At 32.3% G+C, this 13,419-nt stretch overlaps 2 protein-coding genes across 3 annotated transcripts in view; both read right to left on the bottom strand.

Moving 5' to 3' along the window:
• The window catches only part of LOC143066919 (uncharacterized), a 69,532-nt gene that overhangs the window by 17,955 nt on the left and 38,158 nt on the right, over positions 1–13,419 (bottom strand). The gene's annotated exons all lie outside the window — the stretch shown is intronic.
• Positions 949–13,324, bottom strand: LOC143066951 (uncharacterized). Its single transcript, XM_076239826.1, has 10 exons — positions 12,997–13,324; positions 10,640–10,847; positions 9,618–9,904; positions 8,672–8,809; positions 7,666–7,862; positions 7,012–7,127; positions 6,205–6,654; positions 4,835–5,528; positions 2,020–2,308; positions 949–1,570 (listed from the first exon to the last, which is right to left on the bottom strand). Exons 7-10 carry the CDS (start codon positions 6,560–6,562, stop codon positions 1,166–1,168), a joined length of 1,746 nt encoding a protein of 581 aa, XP_076095941.1. The 5' UTR covers positions 6,563–6,654; positions 7,012–7,127; positions 7,666–7,862; positions 8,672–8,809; positions 9,618–9,904; positions 10,640–10,847; positions 12,997–13,324; the 3' UTR covers positions 949–1,165.

Raw genomic sequence — 13,419 nt, 5'->3', positions numbered from 1 at the left:
GGGAGATATATACTCCGTATGCAGGCGCTGCATGAATGTTGCTACTTAGAAATGGAAAGTTCACAATTGGGAAGCTGAAATGATCTCTTTTGTCGTAAAGTTTTGTTTTCAACCGACCCGCATTGTCAATTTCTAGAGTTTAGTCAAGATATGAGGCCTACTTGACTGTATCTGTTGTATCCATGATCTCTAGTTCGATGGGATAGATGCGTTCAACATAGACACAAAATTTTGAATTATTTAGAGAGAACATCATCTATATAGCGGAAAATAAAGTTTAATGATATTGCTTAATGAATGTTGTTTTTGTTTTGTTTAGAAGGCCGTTACACTACTTATACTTACTCCATCAGGTAATCAACATTTCAAAAAATAAAATTAACATAGAGACCTAATGGGAAACTTTTTTAAATATTGACCAAAAATTTTGAAATTAATAGTCAGAGTTCGTATATACCATATATTAACATACATCAAGGAAAAAATAATTAATTCATAAAAATGAATTTTTAAGAATTATTTTCTGCAAATATATAGAAGTCAAATGGACAATAACGACAACTGCTCACTACTTACTTATTATAGAATTTAAACTGTAGGGTCACCAAAGGTTCTTAACGCCTTTAATATTAAAATAATTCGGAAAGTTAATCAGGAATAACTTTATGTTTTGATTTATATTATTGATATAAATCAAAACATCGTGTTATTCCTGATTAGTTTTTCTAATTTCTTTATTAAGGTGTTGAGAACCTTTTGTGACCCCACAGTTTAAGTGTCTTTAACAAGTACATAGTGAGCAGCGGTCGTTACAGACAAACGTTCACATAATCTGCCCCAGTCAATGGGATAATTTAAGGTCGTCAATCAATGGCCACAGCTACACTGGTTTGAATATATTCTATAAAGATTTGTTGTTTTCGACATTTTATATGTCAATAATGAAAGTCATGTTCATAATTATTAATTTCATATCTATATATTATGCATTTCAAAGTGTTTATTTATTGAATCAAAAGTGTCTATGCCCCTTTATATTGAGTTATGTACTGTATCAGCTTCTTAATATTGTTTTCCCTTTAGCTTTGCAAATCGCATACCATAGTCACTACTTCCGCAAACAAAAAATAATTCAGAACTAATTGCAAATTGTTATATCCTTGTACTAATGTCGCAGAAATTTTTCAAAAAATATTTTTATATCTGTAACTTCGGGTCTCTGATTTTGACCTTTAGCCCAGCATGCTTTTATTAGATTTTGCCAGTTTTCGTCTGGTTTATATTTCAATGATAACGAAGGTCGCAGTCCTTCGTCCACTACCGCTTTTTCCAGAGAGGTATACAGTTGTTGCTGTATATGGTCTGCGGCGTCAATTCCATACCACATTTCCCACACCATTATTCCGAGTGCATAAATATCAGCTCTTCTGTCATAGATTCCTTTCGGAACAAGTACTTCCGGTGCCATATACACAGGTGAACCTAAAATTGATCCACCAATGTGATCTTCCCTTTTCGTTAACCCTACGTCGGTAAGTTTGACTATGTCTTGTCCATCTTTTTTCACCGTCTGCAAGACAAAAGGTAATGTAAAGTCAGCAATGAATATTTGATTGGTTTGAAAGTTTGATAAAAAGTATACAGTAATAATTGTTAGAATATATTTAGATGAACATAAGAATATCTACCAGTTGAAAAATACACTACATATTTTAGTGCTTCTTTTTTGTAACCTTGATACTATTTGTCGATTGTTGTATCAGCCAGTATATTTCCACTACTTAAAGTCAAATATAGATGTCCCATATACAATGTAGGAAGTCGAATAAATGATTTTTTGGGGTCAAAGGAGCGAGAATGACGAAACGACTAACAGGAAACAACAAAACATTGCACAGAAAAATAAGTATTGTTCAACATGACCTCAACTAAAACTGAAAATAATATCAATGAGATGCAATCGTTTAAATTGATCTAAAATCAATATTGTCAGTTTTTTACAGATTTTAATAAATTTACCAAAATGTTTTCTAATTTCATATCACGATCAACCATTTTCTTCTTGTGTAGAAACTCCAATCCTCCACATATCTGGACAGCATATCTTGCAAGCTCCTCCATTTGCTCTATCTGTACAGAGTATATTTCAACTTTACCAGGGTTTTCGTAGTCTGGGCTAATGAATTTACTTTTCAGTGTGTCATCGCAGTACTCCATTATCATAATCCAGTGAACCATTCTCCTGGTTTTCCCACTCTGTTGTAAAGAAGATCCATAATATTGTATCATATTTGGATGATGTAGTTCCCTGAAATCAAAATGTGTACAACTGTAACATTTTATTCTTTTGTAAATCGCCGTTTTCCGATTAAATTTATCATTCATATCGTTCTCTAATACTATGTTACTGTAACATTTGCCACGGAATTAAAAAAAAAAAGCAATGAACAATTAAAAACCAATCGTTCAGAGAACCATTGATGGTCTTTCCACCAGTTAAGACCTTTTTTTATATGAAAATATTAAAATTTGGTTTTAAATGTCAAGTTTAGCGTCAAATGACAGCTTATTGAACGCTTATTCCAAAAATATATGGTTTCTATAAAAAAAAAATAGAAAAGGGAGATAATCTTTTACTTCCGGTTTAAAAAGTTTACTTCCGGTATTGTTTGACAGTTTTCTTGACACTGATTCCAAAAATATATGGTTCTATATACTTTTACATTAATTTAGTGCAAAAAATAGCTACTTCCGGTTTACAAAAGGTCACTTCCGGTTGTGTATTTTAAGGTCACATTGCTTACAACTTAATGCAAACAGTCCCATGGCTTTCTCATGTGTACATATGAGGTAAAAGCAAAGGTCAAAATCTAGAACGTTTAATTAGCATATGACCTTGAGCTCAATTTCAAGGTCATAAATCAAGGACCTCAAATCAAAAGACTCTAATCCTCTACTTTATATTGTTCATGAGTTATACTACCGTACGTATGATATTAGATATAAAAAGGGGGGAAAACTCACGTCAAATGTCTACGTACCCTTTCGACTAAAATTTATGTGTTACTACATGTTGTAACTAACAATTTTATGAAAATATTTTGTCAATATCTTATATGATTTCTGAAAATAAGAGATCACAAGCCAAAATCAAAATTTTAATCATGACCTTGACCTTTGACCTTGACCTCATTTTCATTTTTTTGGACCAAGGACCTCAAAACAAAAGACCCTAGGCCTGTAACACTTATGGTTTTCCAGTTAAAAATGCATATCACTTATATCAAATATAAAAGGGAAATAACTCTCATATGGAGTCTCCGGATAGCTTCGGTCAAAATAAATCAAATCATCCTGAGGAGATATCAAGCAATTTGGTAAAATAAATTTGTCGGTTTCTTATACGGTTGCGAATATTAAGCGATCACAAGAAAATCAGTGTTCGGGGAGATAACTCTTACATTGAAAAGATTTTGGTTACGCGGTGTCAGTTACAAAAGCGTAATAACTGTTCGATATCATGTACCATATGTCTAATCGACATCTTGCGAAACAAAAAAACTGCGAAGGAATAAAAAGTTGGCGGAAGAAAAAAAATAATAATAATAATAATAATTAAAAACCAATTGTTCAGAGAACAATTGAAGGTCTTTCAACTAATAAAGATCTATTTTGATATGAAAATATTAAAATTCAGTTGAAAATGTCAGTTCCTATGGCTTTATGATGAATAAATATGAATTTAGAGCAAAGGTCAAAATCTAGAACGTCCAATTAACCTTTGACTTTGACCTCAATTTCAAGGTCATAGACTAAACATCTCGAATCAAAAGACACTAGTTCCTTAATATGTATGGTTTATGAGTAATATCACTTTACGCATAATTCTAAATATAAGAGGGGCGAAAACTCCCATTTATTGTCTACGCACCCTTGCAACCAAAATTTATAAGTTACGACATGTCGCAACTAACAATTTAGTAAAAATAATTTGTTGATATCTTATAAGGTTAATGAAAATAAGTGAAAATAAGCCAAAATCAAAATTTACAATTTGACCTTGACCTTTGACCTTGACCTAATTTTCATTTTTTTGGACCAAGGATCTTAAATCAAAGTACCCTAGGTCTCTATCACTTATGGTTTTCCAGTTTAAAATACATTTCAAAATTTCAAATACAAAAGGGGAAATAACTCTCATATGGAATCTCTATACGGCTTCGGTCAAAATAAAACAGCACATCCTGAGGATATAATGAGCAAGTTGCAAAAATAATTTGTCGGTTTCTTATACGGTTGTGAAGATTACGCGATAACAAGAAAAACAGTGTTTGGGGAGATAACTCTTATATGGGAAAGATTTTGGCTATGCGGAGTCAGTTACAAAAGCGTAATAACTGTTCGATATTATATACCATATGTCTTAGCGACATCTTGCGAAACAAAAATACAGCGAAGGAAAAAAAAGTTGGCGGAAGAAAAAAAATAATAATAATAATAATCAGAACAAAACCAATAGGTCTTTCAACCGAAAAGGTTGAAAGACCTAATAATCAGAAGAAATCCAATAGGTCTTTCCACGGAAAAGTGGAAAGACCTAATAAATCAAATCGAGAGAAAAAAAAACACCAACAATTTTCAATTTTTGTTGCAACGCTTCGGGTATTGTAAAAAAACTTTAAACATAAGAATCGAGATACTACCTCTTAAATGCTTTAAAATTCCACTATACATCACTGAAATTGACAACAAAACCATTTTTTACATTAAAACAACACATGTGACATATACAACTAACATTGTTTTGATATTGACTTAAGAGTAATACTAATACCTTAACGTTCTATCTTCTAATAAAATGTCTGATATAACTTTCTCCGACAATGGATCTTTGCAATACTTCAGTGCAACATTTTCATTCTGGTTAGGTAGTTTAAGTTGACCTTTGAACACGTCTGCAAAACTTCCACTTCCTAAAAGATCGACTCTGTCCCATTCAACGTCACTTAATCTGTAGTCCATGTCCATGATGTAATAAACGTAAAAGAGATCCAGTTCACCTTGAATTGTGTGACCTGAGGAAATTAATTGTGGATACATCTTTCTCATCTTGTCATCTGTATCTCGTACACTGTGTGTGATCTTTTCCAGAAGCTGACTATCTGCTTTAAGAAATTCTGGTATTTTCTTGGCAATTTCGTCCACACCTTTTACCAATTTTCCAAGATAGTTTGAAATTTTGTCTAGTAATTCATTTCCTTGAAAGGGGGACTCGATAAACATCACTGTTGCCTCTGCCATTTTCTTTGTATTGTAATCTTTCTTATAACCTTTGCATATTTCCCTAAATCTTTTGTTACTGGCAATAACTGAACCGACAGCTCCTACCGCTCCCCCTAAACCTCTGACGTCATCATCAGCACCATCTCTTTTCGCTTTTCTCCATAAGGATTTTACTGGTGCTTGCTTTTTCATTGATTTGTGGAGGTCGTTTATTATCTTTTTATCCTGTTCTCCGACAAGAGTACCTTTTAATGGAAGAAAATGTATTCTTTAATATGTGTTACTTACTCATTAAAAAAGAAAACCATAAAATTGAGAAAGGAAATAGGAAATGTGTCAAAGCGACAACAACCCGACCATAGAGCAGACAAAAACAGCATGTTTTTAACTTAATCATTTTTTTTTTACCAGATTTGTAATTTCCAAACGAATTAAATGTTTTCCAGATTTGATTTTTAATAATTATACAAGCACTGTTATTCTCAAACTCGACCATTGAGTATATTCTATCATGCTTCAATGTAAATAAGATTATATTAGACAGACAACTTATTCTTCAATTTGACTGCACACAGAAAGACGGTAAATATGGGAGATTTGAGATTTTTTGCAGAAGTGAAATTCCAGTTGTTTTCTTATTTTTAGCATCAATTTATGTGTTGTGTTATACTGTATCAATGATCTTCAACTTTGTACTTGTTTGGCTTTACAACTTTTTTGATCTGAGCGTCACTGATGAGTCTTATGTAGGCGAAACGCGCGTCTGGCGTATTAACTTATTATCCTGGTACTTTTGATAACTAGTATTTTTTTGTTTATATATATCTCGAAACTAGTAACAAACTCTCTGGGTTACAAAGTTACAAGCCTGGTATCTTTATCAATATAAAAAACAAATCATGACTGTAAAAGAGACTTTACCTTCTATTTTTATGATTTGGTCCTCTAGTAGTTCACAATCTCGTTTGAATTTCTTAATCATTTTCTCTTTGAGTGAGTGTATAATTCGTTGCTCCTTTTCCCATCTGTTTAACTCTGCTGCAACTTTACTGGCAATTCTTTCGGCTGCTTCCTTTGCCAACTTCTTAGAATCATCAGGAGGTGGACATTTAACCTGGTTCCAGTCAGTTAATGTGCTGAGCATGTTTCGTGACCTTAACACGTCAGCTGTTGTTTTATGCAAATCAGTTATCTCATATTGTAGTCCTTTTCTCAGATCGTCAATCGTTTGTCTGGATTTAGCCTCTAAAGCGTCCATATTACGTTTTATTCCGTCCATTTTTTTTGGTCATTTCTTCTTTGTCTACAGCGTCCAATGTCTTAGATACTTTAAGGGAGTAATTGGCTCTTTTAAGGATCTGCGACAACCACCTAAAATTTAGAATAAAATTCATAATAATCAAATAATTACATTCGGTCTCGGTAAAGTAATGGGTCTCAGAGGAATGACACGATGTCCAAACTAATCGTAAACGTGTGCGTTTTCTCGTGAACCAATTATAAAGCAAATAAATTTAATTATGGAAGGGTGCATAATTATGGAATTTTCTTTTTTTTGAAAAAGTCGTAACCTATCCTTTTACTTATAGCGAAGGCGTTAAGATGTAGGATATACACCAATGAGAGAATATTACATTTCTCCTTAGTTTGTGCAGTTGTTTCGCCACTTTCTCAGTTTGGCATGCTTTACTATCACCATAAGTTACAAAATATTTTATCTATAATTACCGATAATGTGAATTGAGTTGTTGACGTAAACTGGCTGGAAACAATCGCTGCAGTCCATTCGAGGTAAAATCTTCATGACCAGAGTTTATGGTTCCGAATTCTATTTCACGCTTGTCCTAAATATATGAAAGAACATTTTAATATCGCCCACCAAAACGAGTTTAATGACTAGGCATAAGAAATACATATACACTGTGGGAACTGAAGTTGAATTTTGAGCATCTGTGAATATAATCAATTTAAGAAGAAACTCGTAAAATATGATGTTTCTTATAAAAATGTATTAAATCGCATTAAGATACACATAACATCATTATGGCCAAAACAACTGATATGACTAATGTAACTTTTCTATTAAATTCATTCAAACAAACTTTGACAAAAGCTTTGTTGATCTGAAAACCGATTAAATGGTACAACTGAGAATTGAAAGAAGGTGAATAATAAGCTTTCGATAATGATGGATGGATGGACTAAATAAAGAATACCGCCACTCTAAAGTGAATCAGTAACTAATATTTGGTGAGGAAAATCTTCATATCAAATACAACAATTCCTTTTTAATTTCATGATAGAACTTTGCTATAAAAATTCCAAGAAAATAAATATTGACAGCAAATTTCTTGTATTGATTTCAAATCTTTGAGCAATTACCTCTGTTGTTGAAAAGTAAAATATTTGATCTTGTCGAAGTCCCTGAAATATTTGTTCTAGTCGGTACACAATTCCCCGCTTTATTTCTTCTCTGTCCTTCGGTGGTACGACATCCCATTTATTGCAAATAAATAAAGTGGACGATGGACTGAAATCTTCTTCTGAAGAGTTGACTATATACATAGAAAATCCTTCAACTAAAATATACAAAGCATGAATGATTTCAGAACATGTCAGCACTTCATGCTTTTTCAGATTAATGTCTTTTTGTCTTGAACGATAAGGTTCTTTTTGATACAGCAAGGGTCCTGAAGTATCATAGTTTAACTCACAGCTATCGAATGCCATAAATGTTATTTTCACATTGTGTTTATCATGTATAAATGCAATATCACATGGAAATTCACTGTCGTTTTCTATCACTGCTCTTGAATTAGTTCTGATTATATGTTGAAGTAACCCTATGACGTGCTACCACTACAGGATATATAATCCAAAACAATTGGTTGTGCTACCGTGTACAACATATCTTGTCTACCGTTGTCTAAGTGCAATAGACAATTTTTGGGTTTTTTCAAAACTGTATATCTGATACTTTTTTTTTTTTAACTTCTTTGTACCATTGTAACTTTATGGTGTTTGGGAAATAAAGAATTTTGCATCTCCTGAATCTTGATTCACGTATCTTCAAATATTGTTGTTGGCTGCGTACCGTATATTCGGCTAAAAAAAAGGCAACGACATGGCAAATACGAAACAATTCATTTTGGAAAACAAACGGCCTGAGACGCCTGTCTATTTTTGAAGACCTTATGTTTACCTAGAGGTCTTGTTGTTTTTTTAATTACTTTCTTTGGTGTGAGTTTTCATTAGTGTATATCATGACTACGTCTCCTATCACATTAAAAACAACTGATAAGTACAATATAAATATGTTTTTATAGTTCAACATTTACAAACACTTCATGGACATTACAATGTAATAAGTTCTCAACCATTTCCTTACCCGTCCTCTCTGAACACCGCCTGCATTAACAGTATTCACAACATAAATGAAGCCACACGACTTTGAGAGGTATTTTTTAAGTGATTTGTGCATCTGGTTGTCACTAAATCTAGGAGTATCAATTATCACCAGACCTTCCTGAAAAAAAAGAAAGGGAATTGGAAATTTGTATCATTACATAATACAATATAATACTTTGTAAAATCAAAATATAGTAAATATAGTAAAGGAAAATTTTGTAGACAGCGTATATGAAATGTGACACTTGATCATCCATGAACGTTGTAATAAACCCACATGCTCTCGTTCCCCTTAAACGGCAACGCTGTTGAACATTGCCATTTAAATTTTGAAAAAGAAAAACAAATTGCGTAACAAGACTTTAATTGCTAATATTTAAACAAATTACATAGACTCATAAAGGCCGGTTCAATGCAAACATTTTAGTATCATGTATTATAGTCATAAACCACATCTAGTAATTAAATCACCGTAAAGTGGGTAATACACATAGTGCTAGACATTCTCCTATCTTATGAAATCAAAAGTTAACAAGATACTTCCTTTTTAGTTGAAAAGACAATTGCAACTTCAGGTATACGCATCTTACAACTGAAGAAAAGTCATCCAGTAATACTTATTTGTTAAATTAAAATTGAAAACAATTTGAAGACATTTTTTTTAGGAAACAGAGGCCTCTAAGTTGTATGAAATATAACTCGACTTGTTCCTTGATACACATAGCAAAGTTTAAATACGCCACATTTTACTTTTGATACGTTCTCATTATTCTTTTCATAAATCATTGAAAAATGACACTGAAATGCAACGAGACAACACTTGAGTGAATAAAAGATAAAAAAAACCCAAAAAAACAAAAAAAACGTCTAACTTGATATACACGAAATTGTAATTGAAATAGTGTATATATCACATTATAACATACCTCGATTACGTCAGTTGGCCAATATATTTCTATTTTTTCGTATGGATTGTCACCATACTCATCTTCATATACTATTTCCCTCCTTAACCTTTCTTGTCCATCCTTGGTACTTAGATCTATCTCGGATCTCTGTCCGCCATTAGCCCCAAAGTAGATTGCCTTCTTTCTACCATCTTTGCTCTTTCGAATTTCGCAGACAGTTTGTGTACATTTAATACCACTTGTAGGAAGAATATCAGCATCCAGCAATAAGTTTATAAGACTGCTTTTTCCTGATGTTGCCTCACCTAGAAAATATGGTTAAGAGCTCATTGTCGAGCGAAAATGGTGCCCATCAGGAGTGTCCAAGTAATCACATAATCATTATAATTACATAATCATGAATTAAATTTCTTAAGCAACATAATCAACAATACAGTCCTAGATTATCAAATAATCAAATAATCATGAAGTATTTGGTCTAGTAATCAAATAATCATTACAATAACGGCAAAGTAATCCCATAATCAAAAACTCCATGAGAAGGCTCGAAAATATATTTATATTTTGAAAATTTTAGCGATGTTCAAGATAAAAATAATAATTTAGCAACTATTTCAATGTAATGTCATAAAAAAAGAAAGAACATCACTTGGGTGCATTTGCTTTTAGCATAGTTCTCATGTAGTTTTAGATATTTAAAAAACTTCATCATAGGCCCAGTGCCTTCTTTGCTGATCACACCTCACAACAAAACAAGTTAGCAAGGTCAAAACCGGCCCGACCGTCTACTAAAACGATACCATTTGATATTATAATCGGTATTAACTGTATACGTTATTAAAGAAATCTTTGCAATGAAAGGAATTTAATGTTCATGACAACTGGTTTTATTTTGTAAATTATATCTAGTAGTAAATTTGACTTGCAGTGATATTTGGACAGTGTTGTTGAACAATGTGCCATTTATGTTCGTTGTCTGTATTCATGTTAAACTGAATCATTCCATATATATTTATTCTAAAATGAAACCGTATTTATACCTGCGACAAGAATGTTACATTCAGGTGATGACAATTCAGATCGCTTTGAATGGGCATTCTTCTCAATGTCTGGAAAGATACTGTTCAAATCTTGTTGGAAGTTGACAGGTAGTTCTCTAAAAAAGTTCACGACTTTGTCATATAGTTTCATTAATTTCTCTCTATTTCCTCTGTGGTATTGCAATGCTTCTTGTAAAACTGTTCCTCCCTGAAATTAAAAAGGAAAGTATAAAAATAAGAAATATATATATTATGTCATACCATTTTTTTGGAAAATAATTGGTATGCAGTCTTCATCATGTGATTATTTTGTGCAATGGTAATGGCTAATTGTGTATACGTATTATTTAATTTCAAAAAGATAAGTGCTAATTTGAAAGGTATGGAATGTCCAAACGAAAATCAGCTTGTTGTATGACAACACATATACAATACTTCAGCGAAAACTTCACTCAATGCTATTATAAAGAACATTGTGTTCTTGTATATAAATACAATATATTTTTTACAACTTTTGTGATGATACCATCAGTTACATCGAAGAATTTGCACGCAGCTAGAAAACCAAAAAGTTTTGCAAATGCACCTGAAACATGATTGATTGTTGATTGCTTAACGTACAGTGGTAAATTTGTAATGCGTATTAGGGACGACATGTTACATGCACAATATCAATTCTTTTTACAATTATAGTTCGTTCTATAAGTTGCAGCGAATAATGATTGTCATACGTAATGGATTGATGATATTATACCCGATGTAGAGTGTGTAACGTGACAACCACTGAACTGTATACCTGTGCCAAGTCGTTACCACTTTAGACAACCAATTACCGGTATACCTGTACAGAAACACTACAACTTAAGCATACCAATGTCCTGTGTACATGTACCAAGTCATCTACTACTTCAGACAACCACTGACCTATATACCTGTGCCAAGCCATTACAAATTAGGACAACCAACGACCTGTATACATTTCATTAAAACTTAAGACAACCACTGACTTGTATACCTGTGAAATGTCATTAGAACTTTAGGCGACTACTAACCAATATACATTTACTATGACTGTAGAACAAAAGACAAGTATTGACCATAATACCAGTACAAGGCAAGTTGAACATAAGATACCAATTGAAAATATTACACCTACAAGGTCAATAGAACTGAGACATCCCCAGAATTACATTTGAAGCAAAGACAATTACAGTATACTTGGACCACATATGAAAATTAGGAGATACCTATGATTGCCAATGAGACAAATATCCACCAAAGTTCAATTGAAGTGGATGCAACCATAAGTATACACAAGAATAAAACATGGTGACAAGTCCATGTTTTGTTCAGTGCACAATACATTCTTATCTTCTATGTTATACTCTGCTAAGGTATATATAGAATGCATGAAAACAAAAATACGAATAGATAAACGTACATAGGCGCAAGGTCATTGAATTTAAAAAAAATATCATAGGCGCAAATTCATTAAAAAGTAAAAAAACACTTGAACAAAAAGAGACATCACAAAATATGAAGTGCAAACGATTGTTTGTCCCTTCTCTTCTTAATTCACCTCGATCAAAATTGCAGAAAAAAATTGATAAATATTTGGCTGAAATTTAGAAAAGGGGTATAGAAATCAATATCGCAAAGTATGTAAGTACGAAAAAGTATACATGTTTATTCAAATGAAGCATAGCATATTTAAAATTCACACATAGATACTTCAGAACTATTCAATGATCAGTAGAGTATCAATCATAAATTTAAATTTATTAAAAGCGATGAACTAACACTTTTTTGGAACAATAAGTCTGGGACTTTCCCCAAACATTTTGATCGGATACTTCATACAATGTAATATAGTAACGATGAAAAGGCGAAAAAGTCTCAATGTTCCGAACGACTGGTTCTTTTGAAAACGGTTAAAACATAAACTGGTATCATATTGCAGTGATTTGTCATGTCATTGAGTTATACGCCTTCATAGATTACACAAAAATAAAAATATTGCATACATTATTCATCATTTTAAACATATCACTAAATAAATATTGATAAAATATATCAGTCTCCTCAATCTCTTTATTGTCGATATACCGGCATGATTAAAAAAAGATTCAAATATTGACACACCAATAGCAGACCGAATCATCAATAAAATCTTTAAGTTTGCCAGTTTGCAGAAGATGTTCCTGTTTCTTGTACAGCACTTTCGTATTTTTCCTTTTGCAGTTTCAAAACCGATTAAAAAGTCGGTGACAATTTTAAACATACATTCAGAAGACTATGGATTTGTATACTGTATGTATAAAAGATAAAGGTCGAAAACCAAAAAAACTAAATCTTACCGTTTTTCTGTCCTTGGGTGCGACAGCTCCATTTTCCTTATAAAATTTTACTAGTTCTGATACGAAAATGTCTTTATTTGCAGTTTTTGGTGCTTTTATTCTCCACTGTTTAAAAAGTTTCATCATGGACTGTATATCTTTTAGCTGTAAAATATCTTCTACTTGAGTTGATTTGTATTTCTGCCATTTTGTCTTGTCAGTGGTTAACAATTTCATTCACTTTGCTGAAATAAGGAAGCCTTGAGATTCCTTATAATTGCACCATAATCCGATTCAGTGTAAAAGGGTGCAATTTTCGTCACAGTGGTTGAATCCAACTTCCTTATTGTAAAAAAAAAGTAGAATTATTTATAACAAATGTAAAAACCTATGCGCAGTCGCTGTTAAAATGGTATTTAGTTCTTGTCTGTAATTTTACCCTCA

This window comes from Mytilus galloprovincialis, chromosome 1 (assembly GCF_965363235.1).
Source record: "Mytilus galloprovincialis chromosome 1, xbMytGall1.hap1.1, whole genome shotgun sequence".
Taxonomy (NCBI): Eukaryota; Metazoa; Mollusca; class Bivalvia; order Mytilida; family Mytilidae; genus Mytilus; species Mytilus galloprovincialis.
The sequence above is the reverse complement of the archived record's forward strand: the minus strand, read 5'-3'. Positions and strand labels throughout refer to the sequence as shown.

What these genes read in the sequence shown, in the direction of transcription:
- LOC143066951 (XM_076239826.1), bottom strand. Translation starts at nt 6,562, where the DNA reads ATGGACGGAATAAAACGTAATATGGACGCTTTAGAGGCTAAATCCAGA. An exon ending in CCAAATCATAAAAATAGAAG is followed by an intron (nt 5,529 to 6,204) that starts GTAAAGTCTCTT and finishes TTCCATTAAAAG; the next exon opens with GTACTCTTGTCGGAGAACAG. An exon ending in TTAGAAGATAGAACGTTAAG is followed by an intron (nt 2,309 to 4,834) that starts GTATTAGTATTA and finishes TTTTGATTTCAG; the next exon opens with GGAACTACATCATCCAAATA.